This window comes from Bombus bifarius, unplaced genomic scaffold (assembly GCF_011952205.1).
Source record: "Bombus bifarius isolate JDL3187 unplaced genomic scaffold, Bbif_JDL3187 scf7180000007984, whole genome shotgun sequence".
NCBI lineage: Eukaryota > Metazoa > Arthropoda > Insecta > Hymenoptera > Apidae > Bombus > Bombus bifarius.
Window position 1 is genome coordinate 2,486,423 of NW_022884367.1, and position 27,726 is coordinate 2,514,148.

General features: G+C 30.9%; 1 protein-coding gene across 10 annotated transcripts in view; it reads right to left on the reverse strand.

Moving 5' to 3' along the window:
• The window catches only part of LOC117204897 (peripheral plasma membrane protein CASK), a 264,394-nt gene that overhangs the window by 28,480 nt on the left and 208,188 nt on the right, over positions 1 to 27,726 (reverse strand). For 6 of the 10 annotated variants that reach the window (XM_033442785.1, XM_033442791.1, XM_033442793.1 and 3 more), the window contains 3 exons: positions 4,942 to 5,133; positions 4,091 to 4,255; positions 2,434 to 2,508 (listed from right to left, as the gene is read on the reverse strand). In XM_033442785.1, coding sequence (XP_033298676.1) covers positions 2,434 to 2,508; positions 4,091 to 4,255; positions 4,942 to 5,133 — 432 coding nt within the window. The remainder of the gene's footprint in view (positions 1 to 2,433; positions 2,509 to 4,090; positions 4,256 to 4,941; positions 5,134 to 27,726) is intronic. The other 4 variants (XM_033442789.1, XM_033442786.1, XM_033442794.1 and 1 more) reach the window with 1 other exon arrangement.

The following is a 27,726-nucleotide window of genomic DNA, read 5'->3' on the forward strand; positions in this document are numbered from 1 at the left end:
CACCAGATGTATTCCACGTGGAATCAAAACACGACGGATGCGAGTACACAAGGTACACCGTAATCCACTATACGAATCGCCTCTTTCCGCGTTTATCCTTTCGTGAAACTTGGTGTGTAACTATGTATAAACTAGCGACTACCGGAGGAACTTCCCAAGTTCCATTGTAATTCTATTCAAATCATGCTCAATCTTCTACAGAAAATTAAACGCGTGATACGAGACTAAATACAAAAAGGAAACTTCAGCTGTTCGCTTTAGCGATAAATAGTGATTAGAAGGTTTTAAATAATATTAAAACATTTACGAAAATTATTCTTTTAAATGGCACTGAAAGTAACTAGATAATTTTTAATCATAATGTAATTAAAATATCCACCAATATTATTCGTTTTTATATAATATTAAAACATTGTAAAATACAAATCTTGCGTTTGTAGAAATACGTATTATGAATAAACTTAGGGCGAATAAAAAAAAAGAATACAAATTGACTAGAAATAATTTGTACCAAATTCGAGCGCTCTCAGTAATGAACTTCTCAAAATTATCTTCAGCCGTGCTTTAAGATGGAATTCCTTATTTAATTTCAAGTTATATCGCATCCTCTTATTTAACGTCACCCTATATAGGTGAACTGCAGGCTATCAAACTGTATAACTAAATATCAGACAATTAATTTCTATGATCACAGTGACACGAGATGAAACAGTTATTTACGGTAACATAGTTTATAAAGTGACAAGTGTAGATACCTATAGAAACTACGTATACCTGTCTTTTAAATGTGTTTAATTATCGCGCAGGCTGTGAACTATATCTACGATTTAATTTTCGTACTGTTAGCAGACATAAAATTAATATTAGGTAGTAAGTCGAAAATATGTAGGTGAAAACATATCAACTTTAAATTTTTTAATTAAGTTATATGTATGCCGTGTTCCCGAAATATGTAATCAACTAAACTAAAGTACTCTACATATGACTAACGTTCAACGTTAATGAAGATAGCAAGACAAATATTCAAAATGTTAAATGACAAGGACTGGTTGGCACTGCATCACGTAATGACGATATAATCTTTCTTTAACAAATGAAAGAACTATAGAATTTTTTGTGAATACGTAACAAAAGTGTAAAACCGAAGTACGCTTCAATAATTTGATTTTTAATATTCCTTGGACATTTCAACATACCTACGGCAATTTTACATAATCTGACAATTGATTTATTTGAACTTTTATATTTGGTAATTAGTGACGTTATATAGCTATTCACAATTACGCTTGTTTTATGAGCATTGTTTCATGTAGACCGGTAATAAACGCTTATCGAAACAATTCGTTAATATAAAACCTATAAATCTCACTCGCCTTTAACTTCTTTAACGTACGATTATATTGATAGAACTGTTTCTCAATATAATCAAATCTAAAGTAAATAAAATAATTTTTTAATAGATATACAGACACAAAAACAAACTATACAACATTATCTATATTATCTTAAAATTGAAATATTAGTTTGTTGTACATGAACTATCTAATTTTACAAGTAAATAAAATCTTTCAACAAATATATAAAGACTGGAGGATCCATTCATGTGTTTTACCCAAAAAGAACTAGTTCTATGTACTATTACGGTGTTCATTAGTACAATCATAAAAATCATAATTTTGTTTCACAATAATTAAAGTTTATTAAATTTGATGGTTCATATTTCGAATAATATCACTTTGAATAAAGTGAAACGTTAGATTTCAGAATTTTGCGATATTTCAGAAACATAATTTAACGTGAAAGAGCTAATACATGAAAGCCCAAGGAACATAGCAACAATATTCACATAAGAAACAGTAACATGAATGACAGAACTAGACTAACAATCCTTCACTCACCATCAAAGAATCTAAGAATACAAATTTAACGAATATCAATTTCACTGTCAATATATTAATTACCTATTAATATCTTAAATATCGTTATTTAACCTACTTACGCGTTATAAGAAAATACTTTGATATTTTCCAAGCGATTGTAATCGAAAGCCAGATTGATCGTTAGAGAAGACCAATTGAACGAAATCGAACTGGAAACTATTTCTAGTTGAACTGGCGCTAATAAAACTATAAGAATATACCGGATCAACTTATCGAAGACTCTTCATGTTTAGGATTTTCGCGATCTGAGAGCCGATAATGGGTTGAGCCGTCGTTTAGGCGTGCTATCGGTTGACGAGGAACCGCTTTTGTTTTTAGAAGACTTAGATTTATTTTTCTCCTTGCTATTGGTGGTCGAGGAGGTTTTCACTGATTTTCCGGATTTGCTCGCGGCAGTGGCCGAGCCGGTACTCGTCGACACTGCCGCGGCCACGGGTTTATTTACTGTACTTGGGCTCTGGGATTGGTTTTGGATTTGGGTTTTAGGGCTTACTTGTACCTCACAGGGGGGTGGTGCGCTCCTATAAGACGGCACGATTTTGAAGGTCACCGAACCTCGTGCTTCTCGCTGCAACAGAAAGCGGAATTGTTAAAGTAATAATTTCGTGGATAGGTCGTTTATGTTACAGCGCATTTAGACACACCGTACACGTGTTTAAGTACGTCACATAATTGAAGTAGGTTGTATCCGTGGTTTGACGAAAACTCTAAAAGATTGCATTGTGTAAAAAAATGTTTCTTTTTATGAATTCAGTTTTTCACAAAATTTGTACGAATATTCTTTTGATAGCTTATTTCTTGTTTAAATTAAATGGTATAGAGAATACTGCGATATATAAACATCATCTTCAGAATTTTTATGCATACCGTTCTATATAAATCACAGGGAATTCCGTATACGTTTCGGTTTATTGTTGCATTCATTGTCAGGTCTTCGAAACTGACGATAAATCTGACGTGCATATCAAAATGATGGAAGATTTTATTGGTCATATAAGAGATCGAAAATCAAAAGACATTTCATGGATATCGGTCAGATTGTATAACTCGCTGTATGTGTTTTGTTGTCGATTCATCAATATTGTCTCGCAATTGTCCCTTCCTTTTCGAGGACAACTATTATGGTAGTATATTTTCATCGTCGTTAAAAAGAAATATTAATCCATTATAGTTGTAATAGCTTTTGATCTATAATATTTAAGGTCCATGTTAATCACACAATTTTCCTTATTTTTAATATTTTACTTGGGTATACTATTTTTTATATCTTGCTGATAATTTACACCTGTTTAATAGTAAAAATGTTCTCGTCGTTGATATTACGATGGAAATCGCTATTGGAAAAAATAGCATTAGCTGTTTGGAAATGTGGCAGAGCCATTCAATACTAGAGAAGGAAATGATGTTAAAAATCCCACTAATTTATGACGGCCATTGACATTCGAACGTCACACGTTACGCGATGTATGAATATTAGGTCGGAAAGCATCTACTAATTGAACATTGGAGAGATTTTGATTTATGAAAGTGCTTGTACATTGGTTTTTCAAGTTTTCTGTAAAAGTACCACTTTATATTTTGATATCAATCTATCTTGATGAACATTTTGCGTGTTAATAATTTAGAGTAAGATGTTTTGAAGGGAATTCGACTTTTCAACATTTTATTGTTGTGAATTTTATTATTATTTATTATTATGAGCTGTTGTAGACAGCCGATGAATTAAAAATGTTATTTCTTTAAAATGACGAATATAAATAATATGTTGGAATAATATATTGAAATCATAAGATAAAAGGAATATTAATGTTTGAACATTTACTATCATAAAATGTATACTTGCAATTACGAAAATAATACGTAAGTTGATTTTTTAAAGTAAAAAGATAGATTTCATTACACAATTTCATTTTTATCGTGTGATTCGTTTTGTTAGATATTTGTCGAAACGCGAGATATAGTCTATTTCAATTATGCGACTCAGTCTGCGCAGAATTACTTAAACAAACAAAATTAAAGAATTTTCAAATGTGTGATGTGTGTGAAACTAAATAAAACATAATTTATATAGATTTAATACTAATTTTAATTTTAATTTTAATGTTATGAATTCATGGATGTTTGTGATTTATAGTTCGTATTGTACTCACGAGTATCTTTTGCAAGGCATTGACAGATTGATTAGCCACCGGTATTCCATTAATTTCTCTGATCTCATCACCCACATGAAGAGTTGCTTGTCTGTGTATCATACCACCGTGCATAATTCTTGCTACCACGCATTTCCCATCTTCGTTCATTTTTAAAGTAATTCCCTGCAAGCAAAATAAATAACGGTGCGTTTTCATCGTGCTTTTTTTGTATATCAATGTATATATATTCTAGTCATGAAAGACTAGCAAAGCATAAAGTACATGAATATCAATGTAATCTTTTAATGAGAAAAGTAACGAGGTCCTTGAATGAAAGGGTCAAATTCAAAATATTAAGCCATGCATAATTTCATATTACGTCTCGAAAGAATTTGATTGTCGAAAAAGATGAATTAAATAAAATTAGAAAAAATATTCATTAAATGATGTCTCTATCTCCATCATATTAAACAAAAGAAATTGCAGAAAAATACAGCTCGGGAAGCATTAAAAAATTTGATAAAATTTCCATTATACTAGAGTTATTAAAATATTCAAAATTTACTCACTTGATGAAATTTATTTAATAAAATTAACGTGTAGTAACTTTGCATGATATGTGGTAGTTAAAATAATATTCTATGTAGATTCCAGTTGTTATAATTATATTCATAAAAATATAAATTTTAAAGATTCAGTCATCTATTTATTACACGTGTTGCATCTATGAATTATTCGCTCATAATGCTCTTTCGTAATTTCATCAAAAGCTTCTCATTAAAAGAAAGGCAAAATTTATGAAATGAGCTAATAAGTTAAATGTATAGTATAGTATAATAATATATTATCGTATTATATTATTATTTTACCATCGGTTCATCGGTGTTCTTCTGGAATTGGACCAGCCTGACGCGTGTTACATTCTCGAGGTCCAAATCACCATTTTGACCCTCGAGATCATCGCCTCCGTTTAGATAGGGAAGAAGAGGCGGCGGTGTAACTCTGGTCGCTTCTTCGCCATAAACTTCATGTCCCGCTACGTCATGTGCTTGCAAAAGCGCCTGAAACAGAAGATCAAACGAGGGGAAATTAAACACCAGTCAAATATCGGTTGCTATAGAACTGAGCGAAATAAAACAACTGGTGTCACGCTATTTTGGTATCATAGACGCAATATTGCGTAGCCTCTGAATAGACGGCTGTTCGTAAACACACAAATACCTTTGTTTTTCGAGTTCACAAAATTTCGGGATATTGCAGTCTACCGTCAGGCTTTTTTCGCCTATGCGAAGCAGATAAGGGTGATGAGTTTGTTTTATTGATCGTGCGTGAACGTTGATACTTGAAAGGGAATAATAAAAAAAGGTTTCGAACTTTAGTACATGGAATTTAAATATTATATGGCTCGAACTTCAAAATTTCATATAAAGTCGAACGTTTAAATAACTCATATTCTAAAAGAAAAATTAGGTTGCTGCAGATGAATTGTCTTTTGTTCAAATAAAATTTTAGCAACATAATTTCTCCGAAGTATTACATCTATAATTATCAGCTCTATTTGATTATGTTAAACATATTCATAATTTTGGAGAAATTCTATTTGACAAAACATTACATGTGCACTAATTTAATAGTTTGGTACCGTATCTCGTTACTTCAAGCTCATTTATCTCGATTTTTTAATTTAATGTTATTTAATTTTATCAGAACCAATTTTGATCGTAACATTCCTAAAAAAGAGAACAAAACTTTGTTGTAAATACAAAAACAGCCGATAAAATTTTTGTATAACAAACCACCAGATTCGTTAAAGCGGTTGAATACGAAGTAGTTGTAATATTGTAAGCAACTCTGAATTCGTTAAAAATAAATTTCGCAGAGGTTGCGGTTTCGCATTTAATGGTACAAAGTTGAAACTGCGCTGACTGAATAATTGAAATACGAAAATAGTTATACAACGTACCGCCGAAACATTGCAGTTTATGCAACAATTGCTTTTACATACTTTGCGGGCTGTACGTTGGAAACATATCCAATTTTTTACACGGAGAACATTCGTTAAATTCATAACGCAGAATTGTTTGAATCGTAATTTACACAATATGCCGTATAAAGCGCTCACGAGTACGTAATTTATGATATTTCACGTTACCAAACACGATTATTATTCGTAAATAATCTAACGTTGAAATATTGTGATTACGCTGAAAATTAACCGCTTTGTTGTCTTCCTTTGTCGGTATTTTAAATTGAATAAAATGAAATTTTTGTAATTTTATCAAATATTAAAGTTGTCCCTTCTCATCTATGTTATTTTTGTCCAAGAATATCGTTAAATTATGACAATAACATTGGTTATAAATATTCTTACATAATCAAATGTATAAGCAAAAGGATTTTTGGTTAATCATATATCGATAAACTTTATGCTAAGATATATCAATTTTTGGTATTTAGCGTACACTATGAATTTTAAATTACATGCATTTCTTTTATGTATAATTGCATTTGTTGATATATAATTAGTAATATATATTTTCTTTGTCTTATAAGGTATCAAATATAGATTAAACTATTTTGGAAGCAAATATAATAACTGTCCTATTACTTTTGAGCGAGATTCTACATGTATATATGTATATAGAACATTTAGATACATATTTCAAACTGGTAGTTCTAGTGTTAAATCTCCTCTGACACAACTCGTTCAGAACGATGGAACGATAAACCTTCTAACATAAAATCCTCTATACGGCATTCCTCTCAAAGACGTATGAGCATCGAGAACCTCTCGAAAAATAGTGAGACGAAAGCGAGTAGGAAATGTCGTTGACTCTTCCGTGATCGATTCCCAACGTCTCGACATCGACACGTTCAATGGTCCTCCGAACCTTTTTCAAGCTATGTAATGAGAGAAGAGCCACGTCGGACGGTTTGAAAAGCGGAAGAAAAAAGACCAAGAGGCAAACGTGGAGACAGCTTGTTTCGCGACGTACGATACGGCATGTCGTGTGAAATGCTACCGTTTTCAGAGTACCGGTACAATTCGTTGGATAGGTGCCAGTGTCTGTGAAGAGCTGTTTCGTTCAATGCCGAAATTGCCGCGTTCGAATTCATGCGTTAATGTCCGGAGCTAGGGAAAATTTTGTCGAACATATGTATCGTAGCTTGTATTAACTAAAAAGTTATTCGAATACTTATAAAAGTGAACAAATACACATTACGTCTGCTACATGAAATATTTTACAATTTCATGGCCACTTTTATGAGATCAGATTATCATCATTGTATTGGAAAAGTTTAAAGAAAATCTAAAAATTTATATAGAAGGTACACGATATTTAGTGAAAGTATATATTTTGCAGAGATCACAAAAGTATTTAAACAGTCAATTACCCGTCACATCAATAAGCCTTAAGCTAAGTCTACACTGATAGACAATTGGCCAGGTGCCGGGAACATTGTCTGTCAGTATAGACTTAGCTTGAATATTTAGTGCAATCATGTTTAACAGTTATTAGATGTTAAAGATTGCTATCAATGTCGTATACTAATTTTGTACTACATACAGGCTAGGCTGTCTAGACTGCTCACTATACGTAGAAAATAAATATCTTATAATGTTCCATATATATATTTAGATTGGTTTTAAGTTTAACTAATATAGTTGCGGTATATATGCGTTGAAATACTTTTGCAAGCAACTATATGAAGCAAATTCACACGCGTGAAAGAGAAGAGGAACGGAAGCCAACAGTGGACAAGGCGATTGGCGAGAACAGAGGAAATACGAGTGTACGAAATTCATTCGCGTCTGGAACCGGTTTGCTTGAAATCGAGCCAAAATCGTCGCATGACTCGCATTGATAGCCGTACCACGTTTCTATTTCCCGTGTGCCGTGAACATCCGTCTAATCTATATGTAAATCCTCCTTGCTTGCACGCGTGTTTACGCGTATGTAACGCGCGAAAATGCGAAGATATCGCTACAAATTTAACCATAATTTTCGAAAGCGCCGGATTCGCCACATATCGGATAGGAAATAGGCGAGACTAGTGGAATTTACGCGCTTATCGAAAATTTTATTCACAAACTGATACGATTGTTTGTGTTTCTGTGGATATATCACGAGATATTATTGAGTATCGGGAGAATAATGGAAGTTCAAATATTTCCACAACTTATAATAATTCATTGTAAATTATTGAAATAGAAGGATAACACGTTCATTTTTATAATTTATATATATGTTTGCTAATTTCGATGTTTAAAATGCGATGATTTGTAATTGTAAGTTATTTATTTTAGTAGAGAATTCTGTTTGTTTCTTTACTGCTGCAATTTCATCTTTGTAGAGATTCGGATTACTATCTATAAGTAAAAATCGAAACGTTGATCATTAACCATTTTTACAGCTATTAAATCACTTGTATCGAGGATAGGATATTTTACTACCTTTTTCATTGGTGAGACTCTTTTTAATTTTTGTGTGTGTACAAATTACGAATATTAGATTAGTTTACAGATTAACAGAGTCCGAAGTATATATATTTAAATGTGACGTTGTAATGAAGAAAAGCAAAGAAAAAACGATGAAATGTTTCATTCGTTTGACGTGTCCTTTCGCTCAGGCTCTGTCGACAAACGAAACGAACAAAACCTCTCATCAGGAACTTTAAATGACTGTGTAACTATAATCAAGTGTGATCATGGACTGACATAAATAACAAACTGGTTCAGTGAATAAATCTTGTTTTAAAATAATTTCTTCCAAAAATAATTTTTTCAGCATACATATTCTCAGGAGAACCACTTTCGTAGCTGCAGTGCCAATCATTCAGAACGAAATTTCCCAAGATACCACGTAAAAAACTTCAAGCTCTGTTATATTACTTTATACGTATTTTTGTTTCATGAATAACCCTTGTGCCAGATTTGTTTCTGATTATTGAAATGTTTATACTGTCCATCGAGATGTTTATTCGTCGTTCGTTTGTTTGTTATTAAAAGTAGGAAATTTCGTGCCGTCAATTTTGATGGTATTCCCAATGACGTTAACGTCGTTAATTATGTTATCCCATCGGGCATTCATTAATTAGAGACTGCTCGCTCGCCAGGGAAACACGTCTGTTCTGAAGGAATTTTTCTAGTTCGAAAACAGAGAAACAATGAACAGTAATTTCATTTAATTACGTTGAAAAAGAAATCTTCAGCAATTCTTTTACTAAATTAGAAAAAAAATCTCTTTCCGTTTCTGAAATAAATTTCATTTTTCTAACTCCTCCATTATAGTAATTTGTTCCCTGAATTAAACAGAATACGAAGCACAAAATAAATACGGGCGAAGGATTGAAAGTTCTAGAAACGCAATATATTTCGGGGAATAATAAATATTTATACGTTTCAAAGGGTATGAAATTTGTTTAGTGAAAGAGTTGCGAAAAATTTAATCGTACTTGGAAGCAACATGTTTACATATCGAGAAAAACCAATAATTCTTGCGCAGTTGTATAATATAGTATATAAACGAGTTATTATTTATATAGCCTTTATGATTTTTAATTGGGAATTTTATTTACGGTAGGTATTTATTTTACAGGTATGAAAATTTGCAATAAATTGTATCTGAATTATACTATACTGCTGCGATTTAACGATTTTATCATCAACAGTAACAAGATTTATTTTCATTTCGACAAATGTATCAGTAAGATTAATATTTTTAAGACAGAAAGGAGACAAAAGAAATACTATTCTACGATTTCAAAATTTCTCGTGCAATACAAAATCTGTATGAAAAATTTTTATTTCAATTTTTTTATTTTACTTTATTTTATTTCAAAGAATTTATACGTGTACAATAATTCGCGATTACTATAAATGTTGAATTGCACGATAATGTAAATTAATTGAATTATGATTGTTTCTTTGACAATTTTAATGACATTGCGGCACTTTAGATTCGGAAGATTAATTTTAAGACATGGTGACATTGCTCGCTCTTCTAAAGATCTCCATTTTGCTCCACTTGACTTTTACTTATGCAATTTCTTTAGAAGTCGAGTTTACGAAAACTCCAACACTAGTCTGCTGTAGTTGAACGAGAATATTCAAAACGAAACGTAGTTGGAGTAATTGCTGGAGAAGTATGTCAACGGGTTTCCCAAAATTTAAAGGCTTACTCAGTAAATACCATAATAATATTTTTCGTTCAATTCATAGTGATAAATTTATATAGAATGTTCGTAGAGAAATTAAATTCAATGAGCATGCAAACTTTTTAATAAAGTTTATTCTCCGTTTTAATATCTTATCTGATATACATAACGCATTGAAACTTTCAGGTCATAGGAATATAAAACATATTGTGAAAGGAACAGAGTATACAATATTAAAGAATGAAGATTAGAGAGTTATAGATAAAATAATGAAACGAGATAGACAACATATTCAATGTTAGAATTACGTGCAAAAGTTGATAAAATATGTTAACAAATAGTAGGAAATACAATATTATAAATACATATATTTTCTCTATTAAATTTTTAAAAAGTATTTTTTCAAAAGAATTACGTAATCTTGAAAGTATTTAACATTCGTAATGTCAAATTTACTCTATAAAATAAAATATATTTCGATAGCTTAAAACACAAGTGCAGAAATGGCACAATAGTGCAACTTCTATTATAGTAACCAAACTAAAATTAAATTAGGTCATGAAAATATACTGTAATTACTTAAGAAGATATATAAAATAAATCAATTGGTCTAAAACAGAGTTGAAATAAGTGAGTAATCTCTGTCGCGGTTTTCGAAGTAAACCTAGGTAGCATTAAAGGTATAAATTATCTTAATTCCAGTGAACGTTAAAAGGTATTACGACCAGCTGAACCTCGACCGTTTGTGACCACATTTGCACGTCGATGAGCCAGTTAGCGGTTTCGAGGGTAAAATAATATTGCTCCATGCAAATTTTGGCACGGTATATCAAGTGTGTTAGTATCCTGTAATCGAAAACTAACGCATCCTACCGACAATTCTGCCTACTGGATCCTTGGATTAGCTGTTGTCTGTTTTATTGTAATCTAATGATTAAGTCTTTTAGTGTTCATTTCAATGAACATAATCTATTAGAAAGAAAAAAAATACAAAAAAAAAAATAGTAGACAAAAGATCAAGTTAGAAAATAGACTCAGAAACAAGTTGGAAAAACGATACATATTTAATTACTTTTAAAAAGATTATATAATTATTTTTACTTGCAGTTTTTATTATCAATTATTATCTATAAATTTGTGAAAATACTTTATATGTATGGCTTTAAATAAAGATCTATTTGTCTTAACTTCTTTACGTCATTGTATCATATATGTATAAACGATAAAAACAATATAATTTCATGGTAAATAAGAGAATAATTTTCTAAAGCAGGCGATTACTTTGCTGTTTGTATTTTGAAAAACCCATTGTGTGGAAAATCTCATCCGTATTTTAAAAAACTCATTGCGCACAAATCAGCAAAATGAGAAAGGGAGCAATGCCTTTCATGAAGGAAAACCATGAAAAATGAACAGCAATATTGGCCAAGGTGCCATGCAATATCGTTGTAGGGCAATTTCGAGGTGGAAACCATGTGATGGGATGATGTCATTTTATGCGTAAAAACGGCACTTGTATTCTTCGAAACGAATGAATATAATATGTCTTACCTAAATCCACTGATTTCTCTTGACTTATTTCTTATCATTTAATTGTGTTCTATACGCTTTATATGTATACACACGTGTATTTGATACATAATAAACTTAAACTTTATTGAAATTAGATAAAATATAAGAAACTATACATAAAATATGGAATAACAAATAATTGCTTAGTTGTAAACAATTAATTATTAGTTTTATATTTTATGTAGTTTAATTAAAGTCCTCGTTTCACTTTAAAAGAACATTTGATTTTAATAAAAATATACAATTTTGATTACAATAATTGATTATACATAGCATTGTATTTGTTCGCACACGTTCACTTTAATTCTGTCATTGATCAAAACTATATATGAAAATATGGTATATATGGTAACTATATATGGTAAAGTAAATTTTGTATTAAATGACAATTAAACGAACTAAATGACGAATTAAATGACGAATTAAATGTTCAATAATATTGGTGTATCATTACATAATATCATTCGAGAAATGGATACTATACTCAATTTCTGTATCAGAACGTTTCATAATCGTAAAAATAAAACAAATGTACTTAAAGACAAACACACTGTATAATATAAAATAATATGTATATATAATATAAAAATACGTAATGTGAATAGAGATACCTAAAAAGCTTGTGAAATTCTCATATAATTTGTATGCCCGATAAAAGGGGGATGCAGCGGCTGCTTGAGAAATAGATACGTGAAAACGAAAAAAAATCTAGAAGAATTTCTGCCCCGAGCTGAAGCTCCGCTCAAAGAGGCCGGGAGTAAGAAGTGGTAAAAGGAATGGTGCCTTTGGATGTGTCAGGGATGGCGGAAGAACCAATGTACACGTGCTATGGCTGGCGAATGTCTGTATGTGACACAGTTACACGGCCAAACTATGAATGAAGCAGGAGCTGCAGATAGAGATAGCAGTTACAAAGAATGGCCAAAATTTTTCAACCAAACTGTGTCAGTACGCTCTATAAGTAGAATCAGAAAAATATTGCTACAAATTGTTGTGAAAAAAGGGAAACGAGCTAATATAAATAATGGTCAATTTATATAATATTCGCCATGGCATTTGATATGTTTTGATATGCCACGTGAATTTATATAATTCGCCAATTTTGATAAAAAAAAAAAGAGCTGTGTCTATACTAATAACTACAATTATGATACTAATATTAGCGTGGAAAAAAGTTCCAATTTCAACATAGTACATTTTTATTTTTCAATCTAGGAAACATAAGTGAAATGATCATGAAAGTCGCATGACACGAGAAATTTATATAAATAAAAAATAAATACAAATGTATAACAAAACTATAAAGTTCTCGCTTAATCGTCACCATACATGCCCTCTGACCGAACCTTTACTATTTCTGTAGTCAGACACGAGGTTGATAAGAAACCTTAATAATAAATTCAGTAGCAAGTCTCCAGGATTCAGACGAAACACATACCTTCTTCCTTCTTTTTTCCCTTTCCTTTCCTTTCTTTTCCCTTCCTTTCTATCTCAACAAGACGGTCAAATATACTATGAACTTTATCACTCTATGACCTAGTACATTTACGTCTTAAGTATACGTTTTATGTTTTAGTATAAAGATGACAACTCTTCTTTAATTTAATTGCAGAATCGATATTTCAAAGCAAATTTTACGCAAAGATTTACTTCTGCATTTCCTAGGTATTTTTATCGTAGAAAATCAGATCTTTTATAATTGTGAATTCACTCATTTTTTTAAATCTATCATTTATTTCATTCGAGAAATGAAATTATTAACATTCATATAAGATTCGTGAACTGGTACACAAGTGCATATATAAAATTCCTCTTTTAATATTAGATAAAATGAACATAATTTCGTTGATGCATTATCGTAAAACGAAAAAAAGGCATATTATTATATACCTATTGTCTTCGAAAATAGATAATATATATTATAGTCGCATAATATCATCGATGAAATGGGCTTGACGATAATTTTCTCGTTAATTATTTTCTCACGCTTGATACCTTTTATTCAAAATCATTCGTTACAATGCAGATAATCAATATCATCGCTTAATTATTTAGTCATTTTATATAATAAGATAACAAAGTTATATAAATAACAAATTAGTGATATCGATCCATATGTATAGCAAACTTCATTCAGTCTTAATTATAAATCAATGTTTGTGGGAATGTAGGTACATAAATTTAGAACTGAAAATAAAGAAATGTACTTAATAAGATATTCATGTTATTTGTCAGCATATAATAAACAGAAAAGAATACTTAAATATTTGCTCTTTATATGAAACTTGTATTGAGTTAAACCCAAATTTAAATCCGTTTTTTTTTTTAGTTTTTTTAAAAATTACGACTCGTTTGATATAATTCATGAAAAAAAGTATAAATGGTTTCATACTTTAGAAAATAAAAATACATTTTAAATTTCAATTGTATTACAAAAACTTATCTTGATCTATTGCAATTAAAAAAATAGGAGCTAAATAATCCATATTCCATAATCGTTTTGACAATTGAAAATTAAGAATATTCTTTATATAAATCGCAAAGTATTATTATACAACTTCAGTGATTTTAACAATTGTAAAATATTAAATTATACCGTAGTAATTATCGTAGTTTCTATTCTTAGAAAAGGATTATTACATTAAAATTTAAAAAAAAATATCATTCTCTTTTGGTAAATAAATTTAAAAATAAACAGATTTCGTTGATATGAGAATATAGAATCATTTCTACATTATTTATTACAATTAGACATCTATCTATCATTTCATTTAATTCCGTAGACAACTACGTTTCCCAACTTTTTACTCAATTTTGTCGCTCGCAGTACGTCAGAGAACAGTCAACTCAATAAAACATTCGTACTCCAGGCATGAAAGATCATCCGCTGCAGAAGTCGGAATTAATGTATGCACAAATTAGCTCGGAGTCATTACATAACACGACCCGCTTTACATAATCGCCTACGATTTTACGTCGACAGCGTCGATTACATCGGACAACTTGGTCGGTTTTGTGCTCCACCCTAACTACTGAATCCATTACAAAGGGTATTTGCGATTCCGTTCGTACGAACTTTTTCACCTACCCCCTCACCCCTTATCCACAGAAAGCCACGAAAATGTTCTGTTCTCTTAGCAAGTACGAATACAAAGTCCTTCTGAGAAGTCCTTTATTTTCAAATTGGACGAAACAATGTTCATTGGCAGCGTTCAAGACCGCTCTTTGGAACGACGTAATTACATTTTCTCGATATTGAATTTTTCCTTTCTCGATCAAAACGGAATAATCAATGTAGTTCAACGTGTTCATGGTAAAATAGAACTGGGTACGTGTGCATGTAATTACTACTTTGACAAAGTGAATTTCTGTTTCTCTCATATTGCTTAACGATCGTTTTCATGCAAGATGATTTTGCGTTATGATTATAGGAAGGGAGCTATGAAAATTATAGTGAAAGTACAAAATAACAAGGGATTTTTGTTTGATGAAGATAAACATTAAAGATTAAAAGTAATGATATTCATGTTAGCTTTATTTTACAGCGCTGAAATGTTAAAGATGAAATCCATTACTGATCCATTCCATTAATTTATGGAGAACGTTTTGTTGATTTCCTTTCATTCTAATGAATGAATTACGAATATTTTACATTAATTCTTCTTTCTAATTGAAAATTCTCCATACGTAAAAGATCGATGTGTAGCATCAATATGTTGTGGTGTCTTTCTTAACCTATGTATTTCATAGGGCAACACTCGTTCGATCGATATGTGACATTTTTTACTATTTTTACTCGTAGAATATATTGACATCATTTTATGAAAAGAAAACTACATTCGCTTCGAGTATTGTTCTTTTCAAAAAAGAAAACTAGATTTAATAAAAAAGCAAATGGAAACTTCATACGAGTTACTCAGAAGTCATACTGATCAATTAAATAAATTAAAAACCAGGAAGGACGATGATGTTACTATTTTCATAAATTTGCCTTGAACTTCGAGATTGCTTCTTGCGCTAAATAAATTTATGGGAGTAAGATATATGTGGAAAAAATTGAACATTGATCGTGTATTCGCGTAATGAAATTGTGAAATTTATAAAAAGTGGAGTTGATCGATTTTATATATTTCATAGAATATATTATATAATATATAAAATCATTTAGCTATTCAATCAACCTTTATTGTTATCGAAAATATTCAAAAATCTCGGAGTGCATATCAAAAATCTTTGCTTACTCTTCCTGCCTGCAGTAAATATCGAATCAATTTTCCATATCCGCGATTCTGTACAACGCTTAACCCCGTTGTCTCGATGGTACATTCACCGTTCGGTTTCGTGTACCGCGATTGTGCAAGCACCGGTAGTGGCGAAAATTATGCAGATGATAACTAGGAAAGGCGGAAGAAGAGATAGAGTGGTGGTGGCGAACTGTGTACAGCGCGGACCAAGTTACGAGAGTTGATCTTCGTTGCTGCATATACACTTCCCAACCGGTAACCATGGGCTTACTTAATGGCGAACAATTATAAACGGAGTCCCGGCCGAAAGAATGGACGGAGCAGGAAGCAGTGTAAAACAAAGACTAGGAAGAACAGGCTGGACCATGGCTCTGAATGCTCATTGTTTTCGTTTCTCGGGGCTTCAGCTCGAGCGAAAACTGGCTTAGCAAATGAAACATTCAGCGGTGAAGATGAAATTTTTCTAGATTCACATTGTCATAATGGAAATATCTTTTATATTATCACGGTCACATTACTAATCGAAATTATTAACCAGTTAGCTGTTTTTGACGAGTACACCTGTCATCGCTTACCTTTTGCGACACATTATAGGTACACACTTTTCAAAGAGGCAGCAACAGCTAACCAGTTAATATCGTATGATTATTTTCTGTTTCCTTCTGGAATATATCGAAGGACACCCGAAAAATGTCACGATTTAAATTGTATTTGATACTTTATTTCAACTGGATCTTATGTGATGAAGGTACGTAAATAGATGTTCATACTTCAACTATAGTTTTCTATTTTGGAAACCAACAACCAATCGAAGTTGACGTATTTCTATGAAACTAACAATAAATTATAGTTAAATTATGGATGGTGATGGAAATTCAGATTTTTAAAAATGCATTTAAAGGAATGGAACATAAGTGGACATTTTTAGAAGGATTTTCATTTCATTGAAGTATTGCAAGTACTGTCTATAGATATTTTATATGCTTCTAAATATCGTGTGCATACAGCACATTTTGACATCTTTAAATTTCCTATAAATGTATAAACATTCATGAACTAGTTATAACACAAAAGAATATGTTATGCTTTACATATTTAAGCTGAAGAAAAATCGAATGAAATAGAATATCCAATCCGTTGAGTGTTGCTTCTGAAGAGATAATGTAACAACGTCTATTAGTGTCCACTACACCGATTAATTGGCAATTTGATATCTATCGAAGAGTCGTCAAGAAAGGAAGGTAACAAGGTAAATGAAATTACAGAACACTACTTAAAGTTTCTTCTACTCGTACTTTCGTAATTTGCACGGCTGCGTTCTCGTGAGCCAATTTCTTCTTCTTCCGCGTTCCTTCTTTTCGCAGCGTACACGCTTCACTATGTTTCTCTTAATGGAAAGGCTTTATTCATTCGTTGCGCTGACACAATTTCCCGTAGATAGGTAGCACTACACGGAAGAACCTCAAACGCAACCCAAGACACTGTAGATTAATTTTACTTTACTACAGGATGGCAACGTAATTGAGAATAAAACGCAACCGAGCGCGAGGTGAAACTACAAAACAGATTTTTTCTTTCACGTAGGGTGTTTGTCCCGCAAGGTAATAAGCTTTAGAATTTTGTTAAGTATCGGCCCAGTTAGGAACAATGCCCCATTTTATCATGCAAGGCATTAGTCCGCTTTGAAGAAGTAATGCATTAGTTTATGTTTGGTAATTTAGTGAGCTTTCATATGCAAATAACGTAGCTCTTTTGTCAACTATTGAGACGTCGAGGTTTTCATTGATGTATATATTGCATTGACGAACAGAGCTTTTATCCAATATTTCATATAGATGCATTAAGATGATTAATTTGTTTCAAGATGATTACTATTGTAGTACTTTGATATTGTTGGACTTTGACCTGTAGTAATATTATCTAGATGTACATTATATTCTATTATATTGGAAATGTAAAATATATTCCGATAAAAGTCCTTTGTATTAAAGTCTAATCAATTAACGAAATATTATTTTTGATATTACTTGAATATTAAAAGTGACTTTAAAATATATAGTGTAAATGAATTAATTTTGGGCAAGGATAACCTAATAATAAAGCTAAAATAATAAAACTTTTTCATGGTGTACCTTGGATCTTCCTGATGGTACCACCACATTGTTCATTAATAGAGCGGCATAACAGCGACAAAAGATCGTACACCGATTTTATAAAAAATTGTTGTAAAAGGAGTGCCTTCGATCTCCAAATTCATAGTAATCCAAGTTGCGAAAAATATTTATTATACCCCATATAGCTATAACTTTTTTAAATTATCAAGACAAATCTATCTTCACATTAGCAAGAAAAAAGTAGAGGCTTAGTCTTCCAAAATGAGCTGTGTTATATTATTGTACGATTGTTGTTAAAAAAATTATAGTCATTCGAAGACTGAAAATTTTTGAAAAATTTATACGATCCATCCATATTTCTATGTACATAGTATATATTATTAAATAAATTACTAAATTAGTTCATTTGTCAATATGATATTTATAGACACATCGTAAAACATTTTAATAGCTTGTCTAATACCCTACATAAATTTTATTGGACCATAAATTCTTCTGTCAAAAAATTCTGACACATTACGAAGGTACAAAAATAATAACAGCATAGCTGATTTAAATGCTAGTATAAAATAACTCACATATATATGTATATATATAATTCTTGCATTTTTAAACGACATAAGATATTACTCACGATTCTGTCAGCGTAATCGGCTACTTCCCCGCGGATATATTTTATCCGTTTGCTACACATTCCAAAATCCTTTACATTATGTATTACCGTGTACCGTTACCGATATATCTTATCCATTTTCCATTTCCCATTTTATAACCACTACAAAGAATCATAATATACACATATGTAAAACACATCCGTGTGAGACAGAAACTCCACCTCTACGATCTAGAATTACAAAACCATAAATAGGCACTGGCTGGAGACCATTGTTAGCGTTCAACGATCAATCGGGTAACAACGGGTTACCGTAAATTTCAATTAATTCCGCTAAAACGATGCCGCGTCGTGTGTCCTGCTCTAGTTTCACTGCTTTTATACCATTACGATTCATCGACGTCCCGGTATTCTCAGGTTACCGCTGCACGCTTTTATGTTAATGTTATCCTCTTGAAGCGCTCGCTCGACGAGACGCCGTGCTGGAAACCGCATAACGCGTGTCACGTCGATTATTTCTGACTCGCGTCTTTAAAACCGTAAGATAGTTCGTAATTTATACGAACTCGTTCCGAGAAGTCGGAGTATGTGTCGTGTTCTTTATGCTCGTTTACTTTGCTCCGCGTTTCGTTCGTTCGTTGAAGAAAATGAGAAATGTACCGCGTCACTGGAAGAATGTAGAAATTGGGAAAATTTCTTAACGATGCTTGAGGTTACAGCTGGCAGATGATATTGTGTCCCTTTTGTGACTATTTAGTCAAGTTAAGTGAATTTAAGGGATTCAAAGTGACTTTATCAATGTGGATTTTGGATATCAGCATGTTATGTAGTTCATTTGAAATATCTTTTCAAGTTCTTACGATTATACGCATTAAACTTCGTTCGGGTTACCATCGGGTTCGGTGAATTCGAGTAATTTTGGGAATTTTAACGATATTGAAGACCTGTAGTCTACCTGTTGAAGGTTGAACGAGATTCAGGATTGAACCTCATATTAAGATTGGTTCATATTACGTGTTCAGACAAGAAGTGATAATGGCATGGTCTCGTTCAGGCAAGCATTGCTCTGTGCAATTAAAGTGGATTGTTTATATGATATGGTATGACATAAAATATTGAAATCATATGGACAGAACCTAAAAACATTGCACAAATCATTTCTCATCAATCAATTTGCTTTCTTAAGCAAAATCTAATCCTCCGTGGGCAGCATAATGAACATCTCTTTTATTTTCGTTTAATAGTACTAGAACGTAGGATGAATTTTTTTAGAAATATATGTAAGAACATTATAAAACGGATAGCCTACGAGACGAAGAAATATTATTCTTATATTTGACGTTACTGAACATGGATTGATAATATAAATATTCAGTACCTTTGTCCGAACTGAGACCAATCTTACACCCTTCGTGCTGTGAACGAGATATTTCGCGATGCAATTTCGTTGATGCGACGCTAGGGACGAGATCTCTCGTAACGCGACGTCGTTCGTGTAATATTTCGAACCAGATATCTGGTGTCTTTAATTTTTTATATCTACAATTGAATTTACATTCCGTGTGAAAGAAAAGTTTAAAGAATGGTAGCATTTTTAGTCCTTCTTTTGTTTAGGAGAATTGCAAATGGTATATCTTTAGACGTTGAAAACTTTTCACTTGCACGCATTGTATCCTATGGAAAATATAGAAATCGTCCAAATATTGAATTGTATAGCATTACAGGAAGATTTTTGATGAATTTATTCTTTCTATTCAATTATACAATTTTCCTCAATTATTTAGTATTTATACTAAGCACCTATAGTAGACGAAGGAGTAGAAAGTATATCATACTCTACAAATTTATGTAACATTTTCCATTAGATTTTTGTTCGAATTTATCACACACGTGATATCTCCTCCAAAAACCCTCATAAAGGAGGTTATATCGCCAGATATTTCGTTTAAAGCGTTAAACATTTTGTGGCGAGATATCTCGTCCAAACACAATAAATACGACAGAGTTCCATTTATTGAAACGAAATTTTAGTTAGCGTCCGCCCATTAAATGAATCTTTGTCGATTCAAATCCATTCATCTAACTCCTATGTATAAATACATAGATACATACACACCGCTCCTACAGTATAAATAAAAAATCGTAGTTGATAAAAATAAACATTAAACTTACTGTGACGTTTCTATTATTAAGAATTGTTCGTCCCCGAATAGGTTTAGGTAAATAAAGTTTTATTGTACGAAAGCAGTAACAGGCTCTAATCTGGTGTTTTTATTCCTAAAGAGCTTTGTTTTGGATCGTGCCTTTTTGTTATATCGTGAAAAATATGAAATCTATCATCGTGCTCCAAACGTATCGTTAGCGAAATAGGTTTAGCCACCAGCATCGGTGCTGTTTGTTAGGCTGATGTACCTTCTGCAATTTCGTCACGCAGGACGTTAGATTATCCGTTCGTTCGTTTAATACGCCCGTATCTAATCAACGTGTTCAATCAATTCGGCATTAAAATCAATTTGAAATTTTCATGTTTACCGTTGTCGTCATGACACGTAAGTAGATGTAAATTTGTACAGCAATCGTTCATCGGCTGATAATTCACTTCAATGCATACACAATAATGTTGAAATAATAAAATTGCGATAAAATGACGATCGATATGCGATTTTTCACTTGAGCCATAATTAAAAGTGAATTTTCTATCGATATACTAGTATTTTTGTTTGTTGTTTAAGATCTCTCTGGTAATTTTACTTGCAGTTTAAAATCACTAAAATTTCTGAGGAAGCTTAATAACGCAATTAATGTTTGTGTTGATTTTAAAACACGATCAATGCACAAATAAATTTATAATTAAATTTTATTTATTATTTATTTATATATTATTTATAGATAAATTTAAATTTATAATTGAAATAGACTATTAAGGAATTTTATGTTCGTAATTAATGTACGTTGGAGTGGACATTTTTCAGTATGTTATTTTATAAACGGCATGTAAACTGGATGAAATAACGATATCTATTTGATCCCGAAAATATTTGCTGTATTTGCCAATTATCTTTTCATTTAATATTAAATTTAATATTAAACTTTTAGACAATTGATAGTAACGACTTAACGGAATATTGAAAGACGAAACTTGCGCATGGGAAAACTTATTGTGACAACCTCTAAAATATGAGTATGCTAGTTTTTTTTAGAAATTACTTGTTAGTATCGTGGAAATTTCATTAAGAAGTAGAAGCTTAAAAATATAGCATATAATTATTATCGATATTTAAACGAGATTGTATCCACAATAACTCACTCACTGTAATTTAATAAATTTTTGTTATATTTTATCATGAACCTGCAATCTTCCGTTTAAAATGAATCTGATCAGATATGCATTAAATTTTGGATTATTTAAATGAGGATATCTAACATAGTTTAAATTCCACCTAAAACTATCTTGTTGAATGTATTTCGAGCCTCGGTATGTTATTTCGTAGTGTTATGTGCATTTATACATCGGTAAATCACGTTTGATTTAACTAAATTAAACTTGGGTTAGATATATTGTAAGCTTAAGCATGTCAGACCTAACTTAGATATGTATCATATTTAGATTAGACTCGTCTTAAATCACGTGTTCAATTCGTATAATATTATTCATTCGCGATTACGTGCATAACATTCCATAAACTTCTATCGTTTGTAAATACATAATTATAATTATAGATTATAATTGATTTCCTGAATATCAAAATTATTTAGAATAATTCGAACGACATTTCATTGTATCAGTTGATGTTTCATTTTAAATGTGTCAAGGGATGAAAGAAATTTTTCAATCAAATAAACATTTATATTTCCTTGTCTTTGGTAGAAAAATTATAAAATTATAAATAAAATTCATAATAATAAAATTATATAACTAATTACAGAATTCGTGGATGCCATCATATGATATCGACTAATCGCATATTTAAATTTAATTTCAGAACAAGATACATTCATTCGCGTAATAGCTAAGCTTCTCAATAAATAATGAAAACCGATAGCTTTCTCCCTAGGAAGAAACTTCTTCTGATCGATAATTCATTAATAACTTGTAAAGTTTGGGTGAAATTCATGTAATATTGCTATTAGTTTCCACAAGTCAAAGGATGCAAATGATAGTGTACATCGATGTATTTAATGCATTGCAGGATTGTAATGTAAAATTAAGGAACATTAATCACGAGATTCATAACGACATGTCAGATGTAGTTCAGTTTCTACAATAAGAAGCCCGCTCAAAAAATTCTGCCCAAGTGGCTGATCTTTAACCTCTTTCCTATCATACTGCGATTCAATTCTATTATACATGTGTTCGCATCGGTGCAAAGGCTCAAGCATTCGAAATTGGCATTAGTATCCAGAGCAGATCTCGCGATAAGTATGAGCTAAACCACTTGGGCATCCAGGTGCATTGCGGCCGCTTATCTTTTAAATTAGATTTTCCCTCTTACAGGAGGACCAAGTTCCCTGCCAGCAAGTTCAACGGTGCACAACGTTCCAACGAGTTACTCACTGAAATCGATTCGTCGACCTTGAACCGATCTTTAATTTTCAGGTTCGTTGATTCAACGAAAAGGGGCACCAAAACCTTGCAACGCGCTCGTGCAAACTTTTTACGAATTTACATTGTCAGTCGCAATATTCCGCTTGTTTGTATCACTTCTGTGTACTTTCGTGTTTGTCTTCTCTTGTCTCTAAACTTTGTTTTTATTACATTTAAAAATTAGTTCTGTTATTTTCTTTATTGAAGCAACTTTTTAGAGAGATTACTTAAGAGATTATTTATAATATATTATTTTCTTGTTTTATTGTCTTGTTTTATTGTTTTATTGTATTGTCTTCTCTTGTCTCTAAACTTTGTTTTTATTACATTTAAAAATTAGTTCTGTTATTTTCTTTATTGAAGCAACTTTTTAGAGAGATTACTTAAGAGATTATTTATAATATATTATTTTCTTGTTTTATTGGCATACAATTTTTAAGAAAGGGATAAATCAGATTAGGTGTCGCCACAATAAGTTTGAAGAATAAAGCTTCAGGTGATAATGGAAGAAAGAAATTCAACCTATATAATTTCTTAATTAACTTAGTTCCTTGGCAACAGAATATAGTCTTTTAGTATCTTTATTTTCCGCTTTTTCGAAAGAGTGTTCATCTTCTCGTTATAGCTATTACAGTTAATATTAGAAATAGTAAACTTCCCTTTATGATATTTTTCTCTTTATAATTTAAAAACATTCATCAAAGAACAATTTGCTCGACCTAATTTAAACAAAACACAGAAATACTAATTACTTTTTCAAGTAAAATATTCTGCTGATCCATTAATGCATCAAAATGATCTAATTTGACTTTTCACTACTTTAAATGATTTGTTTAGAATTTCCTGTAAAAGTTATTTTAATTCACAATAACATATTTTAAAAAATTTTTTACAAGTCATTATACAAATATAAATAACATTTTGTTCTAATGGAACAAAACCAAAATGGATCATACATAATTCAATAAAATAATATAAAACAAAAAATGTTGTGCATCTATTATTTCTTTATAAAACGAAATAAACTTTTGGGGTAACCTGATAACTGATGTTTTCATCGTTTTAGTGTGAAAATAAATTAATTAGTACTTTTATAACTTATTAAAAATATGATACATTGAACGTTAGTAATGAAATTTGAGGAAAATTCAAAAGCACGATATTTGCATAGAATTAGAATTTTATTGAATAATGTATGCACTACCAGCTTTTAGTGATTTTTCACTATTCATACTTTTTTATTATTCTATTCAACTATTCAACTTTTCATCCTCTTCAGTGATGAATTCCGATAAATATTTTTTACGAGGCAGTAATGTATCCAATTCCTTGTTATTAAAAAAGTTTTCTGAAGACTGGAATAAATGATAATAGTACGGTGCTATATCCGGCGAATGAGGCGGATAATACGACGTATCAGCTAGTGTTTACCCGTTTTTGTCTATCTTTCATCGATGCCTGATATTCAACTTTATCTCGTTGAGAAATGGATTTACGTTTTATTAACCGATACCGAATGTCTCTTTTTAATTTCTCCGTTTAACAGATTTAAACAGAAAGGCCTGTCTAAAATTTCGTTATTCGACGAACATTCACAGTAAATAATTTTCTTTCAACCAAATCAAACATATAACAAAATGTAATGCTAAAAAAACCGCAAAGAAAATGCAAATATCAGGAAAACTATGAATATTTCCGTTTCAACTAGATGCAGTATGAAATTAAAGTTTGTAGTAAAAAGACCAAAAAAAAAAGATTAAAACATTAAAAAAAGGTTATGAATAGCGCAAAATATTAAGAAATTCAAACTTTTCGCGTTGTTTAATTTTCTCCCCTGTTTAATTTTCGTAAAATTGGAAAATTTGTTCAGGCATTATGTTCCTTTTCTTTTTTTTTTTTTAAACAAGCTACGAAAAAGTTCGTCTAGTAGCCTAGATTTAAGGATATAAAGAGCCCAAGGATATAATGAATAAAAATAGGTTGAAATATTTAATTAATTTTCCTTTCGCTGGTTCACTTTATAAAGCTTCAACATAGCAATATTTTCAAGGTAGTTAAGGGTAAGCAAACGATGGCTAAATGAGATATAATATACCAGCCGGATGAGTGGATTTGCTTTAGTCTTAAATTTTTGTTCGTAAAGATACACGAAGAGTTTAATGCATTCATGTCGAAAGGATGATTTAATATGTTCTGAGAAGTAGATGTAGAAACCTTCTGTTTAATTAGGTCATTTTAAATGCGTTTGTACGTAATTGCACGAAAATCTTTAAACTGGTAAAATTATTTTAGGTAACGCGGATGGAGTAAAAATAATAAAAAAATGTAAAAAGAAAAATACGAGATAACATCAAAAGTAAATACTACCGTCCGGTAGTATTTACATTAATTTTTAAGCATTTAAAACTTCAAATAAGTAACAGTATTCAATATACTCGCGAATAACATTTCATAACATTGGTAATGATTATTATCCAATGGTTAATCGTATTTTATAAACGGAAAATTAAGTTTTTAATTAATTTTTGCGATAAGATACTAAATTCAATTAAAAGACTTATTGAATGGAAAAGATATCGTATATTTAATAATGTTGTAAGTATCGATATAAATAAAACTAAAGCTTTTATATATTTTTATGTAATTAATATTACTGTTTTAAATGAAAGACGAATGATATACGTCATCCTCTATACTCATCTCTGTCGTCGAATGAAAACCGCTTTTTAACTTCTAAGGAGCTACTCCAAAATTTTATTTGAATTCCAAAATATTAAATACTTCATTTGAATATATATGTGTATAAATTGAAATATTCTAAAGAATTACAATATGTTGCTTTACAGCAAAAGAAAGAAGAAAACGATCGAATCTCAATGTATGTCGATTATTTTCCAAACTCATTCAGGAAACCACTGGATTATAGGATCAGCGATTCAAATACATGCGCTGAAAAGAAATCTTTTACAACTCTTCAATAGTGATTACTTGGCAAAATACCATTACAATAATACATTGAATAAGCAAAGGAAATTCAGTATTACGAAAATTGAAGAGATACGACAAAAAATCAGTGAAGAACATTTTAGTAATATCCGATTATTGAATTTTAAATACCGAACAAATTAATGAAAATTTTTTCAATATTACAAATTCTTTCGTACAGCCTAGCAATATAAAAATGTATTACGTCTTTTCCATCGACGACTGCGATATTTATTTTATAAAGAAAAATTAAATTGTCGCGTATAAATTTGCATTAATTATAATTATAATACTATTAAATGACAGCTAGCCATATTTGAGTTTTGTTAAACGTACGTGCGTTTAATGGAGATAAATCAAATAAAGTTTTCGATATAATAAACGAGTTGTCTCTTGTAGAACACGAAGAAGTGTTTTGTAACGCTTTCAAAGGAACCCGTGAAGCGGAGATATACTGTTTCTCAAAATCGGATACGAAGTTCCAACGGATGTATGTTATACTTAAAACCGCAACATGATTTAGGAACTTTTAACTTGACTCGGATATCGAAGAGAATGAAGACTTCCACATTCTTTCCATAACACCGTTAAACTTTAATATTGTTATTTGAAACGTTCTTTGTCTTTAGATTGTTTCATTTTTAAGATATCGATCAAATAAAATGGTATCTTCTAAATTTATGAACATGATGCATTAATTAATTCAAGCAGCTATACTTCAAATGAAGGACGTCGATGAGAACAACGGCAAATTGCAATTTATTAATCCACTTTATTATCTCTACCTAATATATTGTGTTATTTCAGATGAGTATTTAATTCAAACTTATAATTTGTTAATTTTATAAAAATATGGCAAATCCATCCATTTTAGTTTTGTGCCGCATATTCATATTTTAGTAACTAGTTTATAGAAGTCTAAGAATAAGTAGTAGTTGGTCATACATTTTAGTAATATTTATTGTGGCTATCATTATACCCACTTTATTCATTCCCCATTATATCCCCCCATTACATCATTCATAATTTATACAGTACAATAGATACTATTCAATTTGGCTCATTATCAGAGGAAAAGTGGTACAAAAAAAGACAAAATTTTTAATTTTAGAAAATCGTATATAAACTGAAATCTCCAAAACTTGCACGCTTGCAAATATAAGACACGTTTCTATATGTACTGATGAAGTACTATACCAACTAAAATTATTCATTAACAAAATTTTCGAAATAAACGCGAATCTTATATATCGACTCCTGTATCTCTTTTCAGACAACGAACGTTTATGTAGTATCATATTTTTATGAACACAAATCAAAGAATTGAATCTATTAAATATTATAACCAGCAATTCGGATGTTTTATACATTTCCGTGTATTA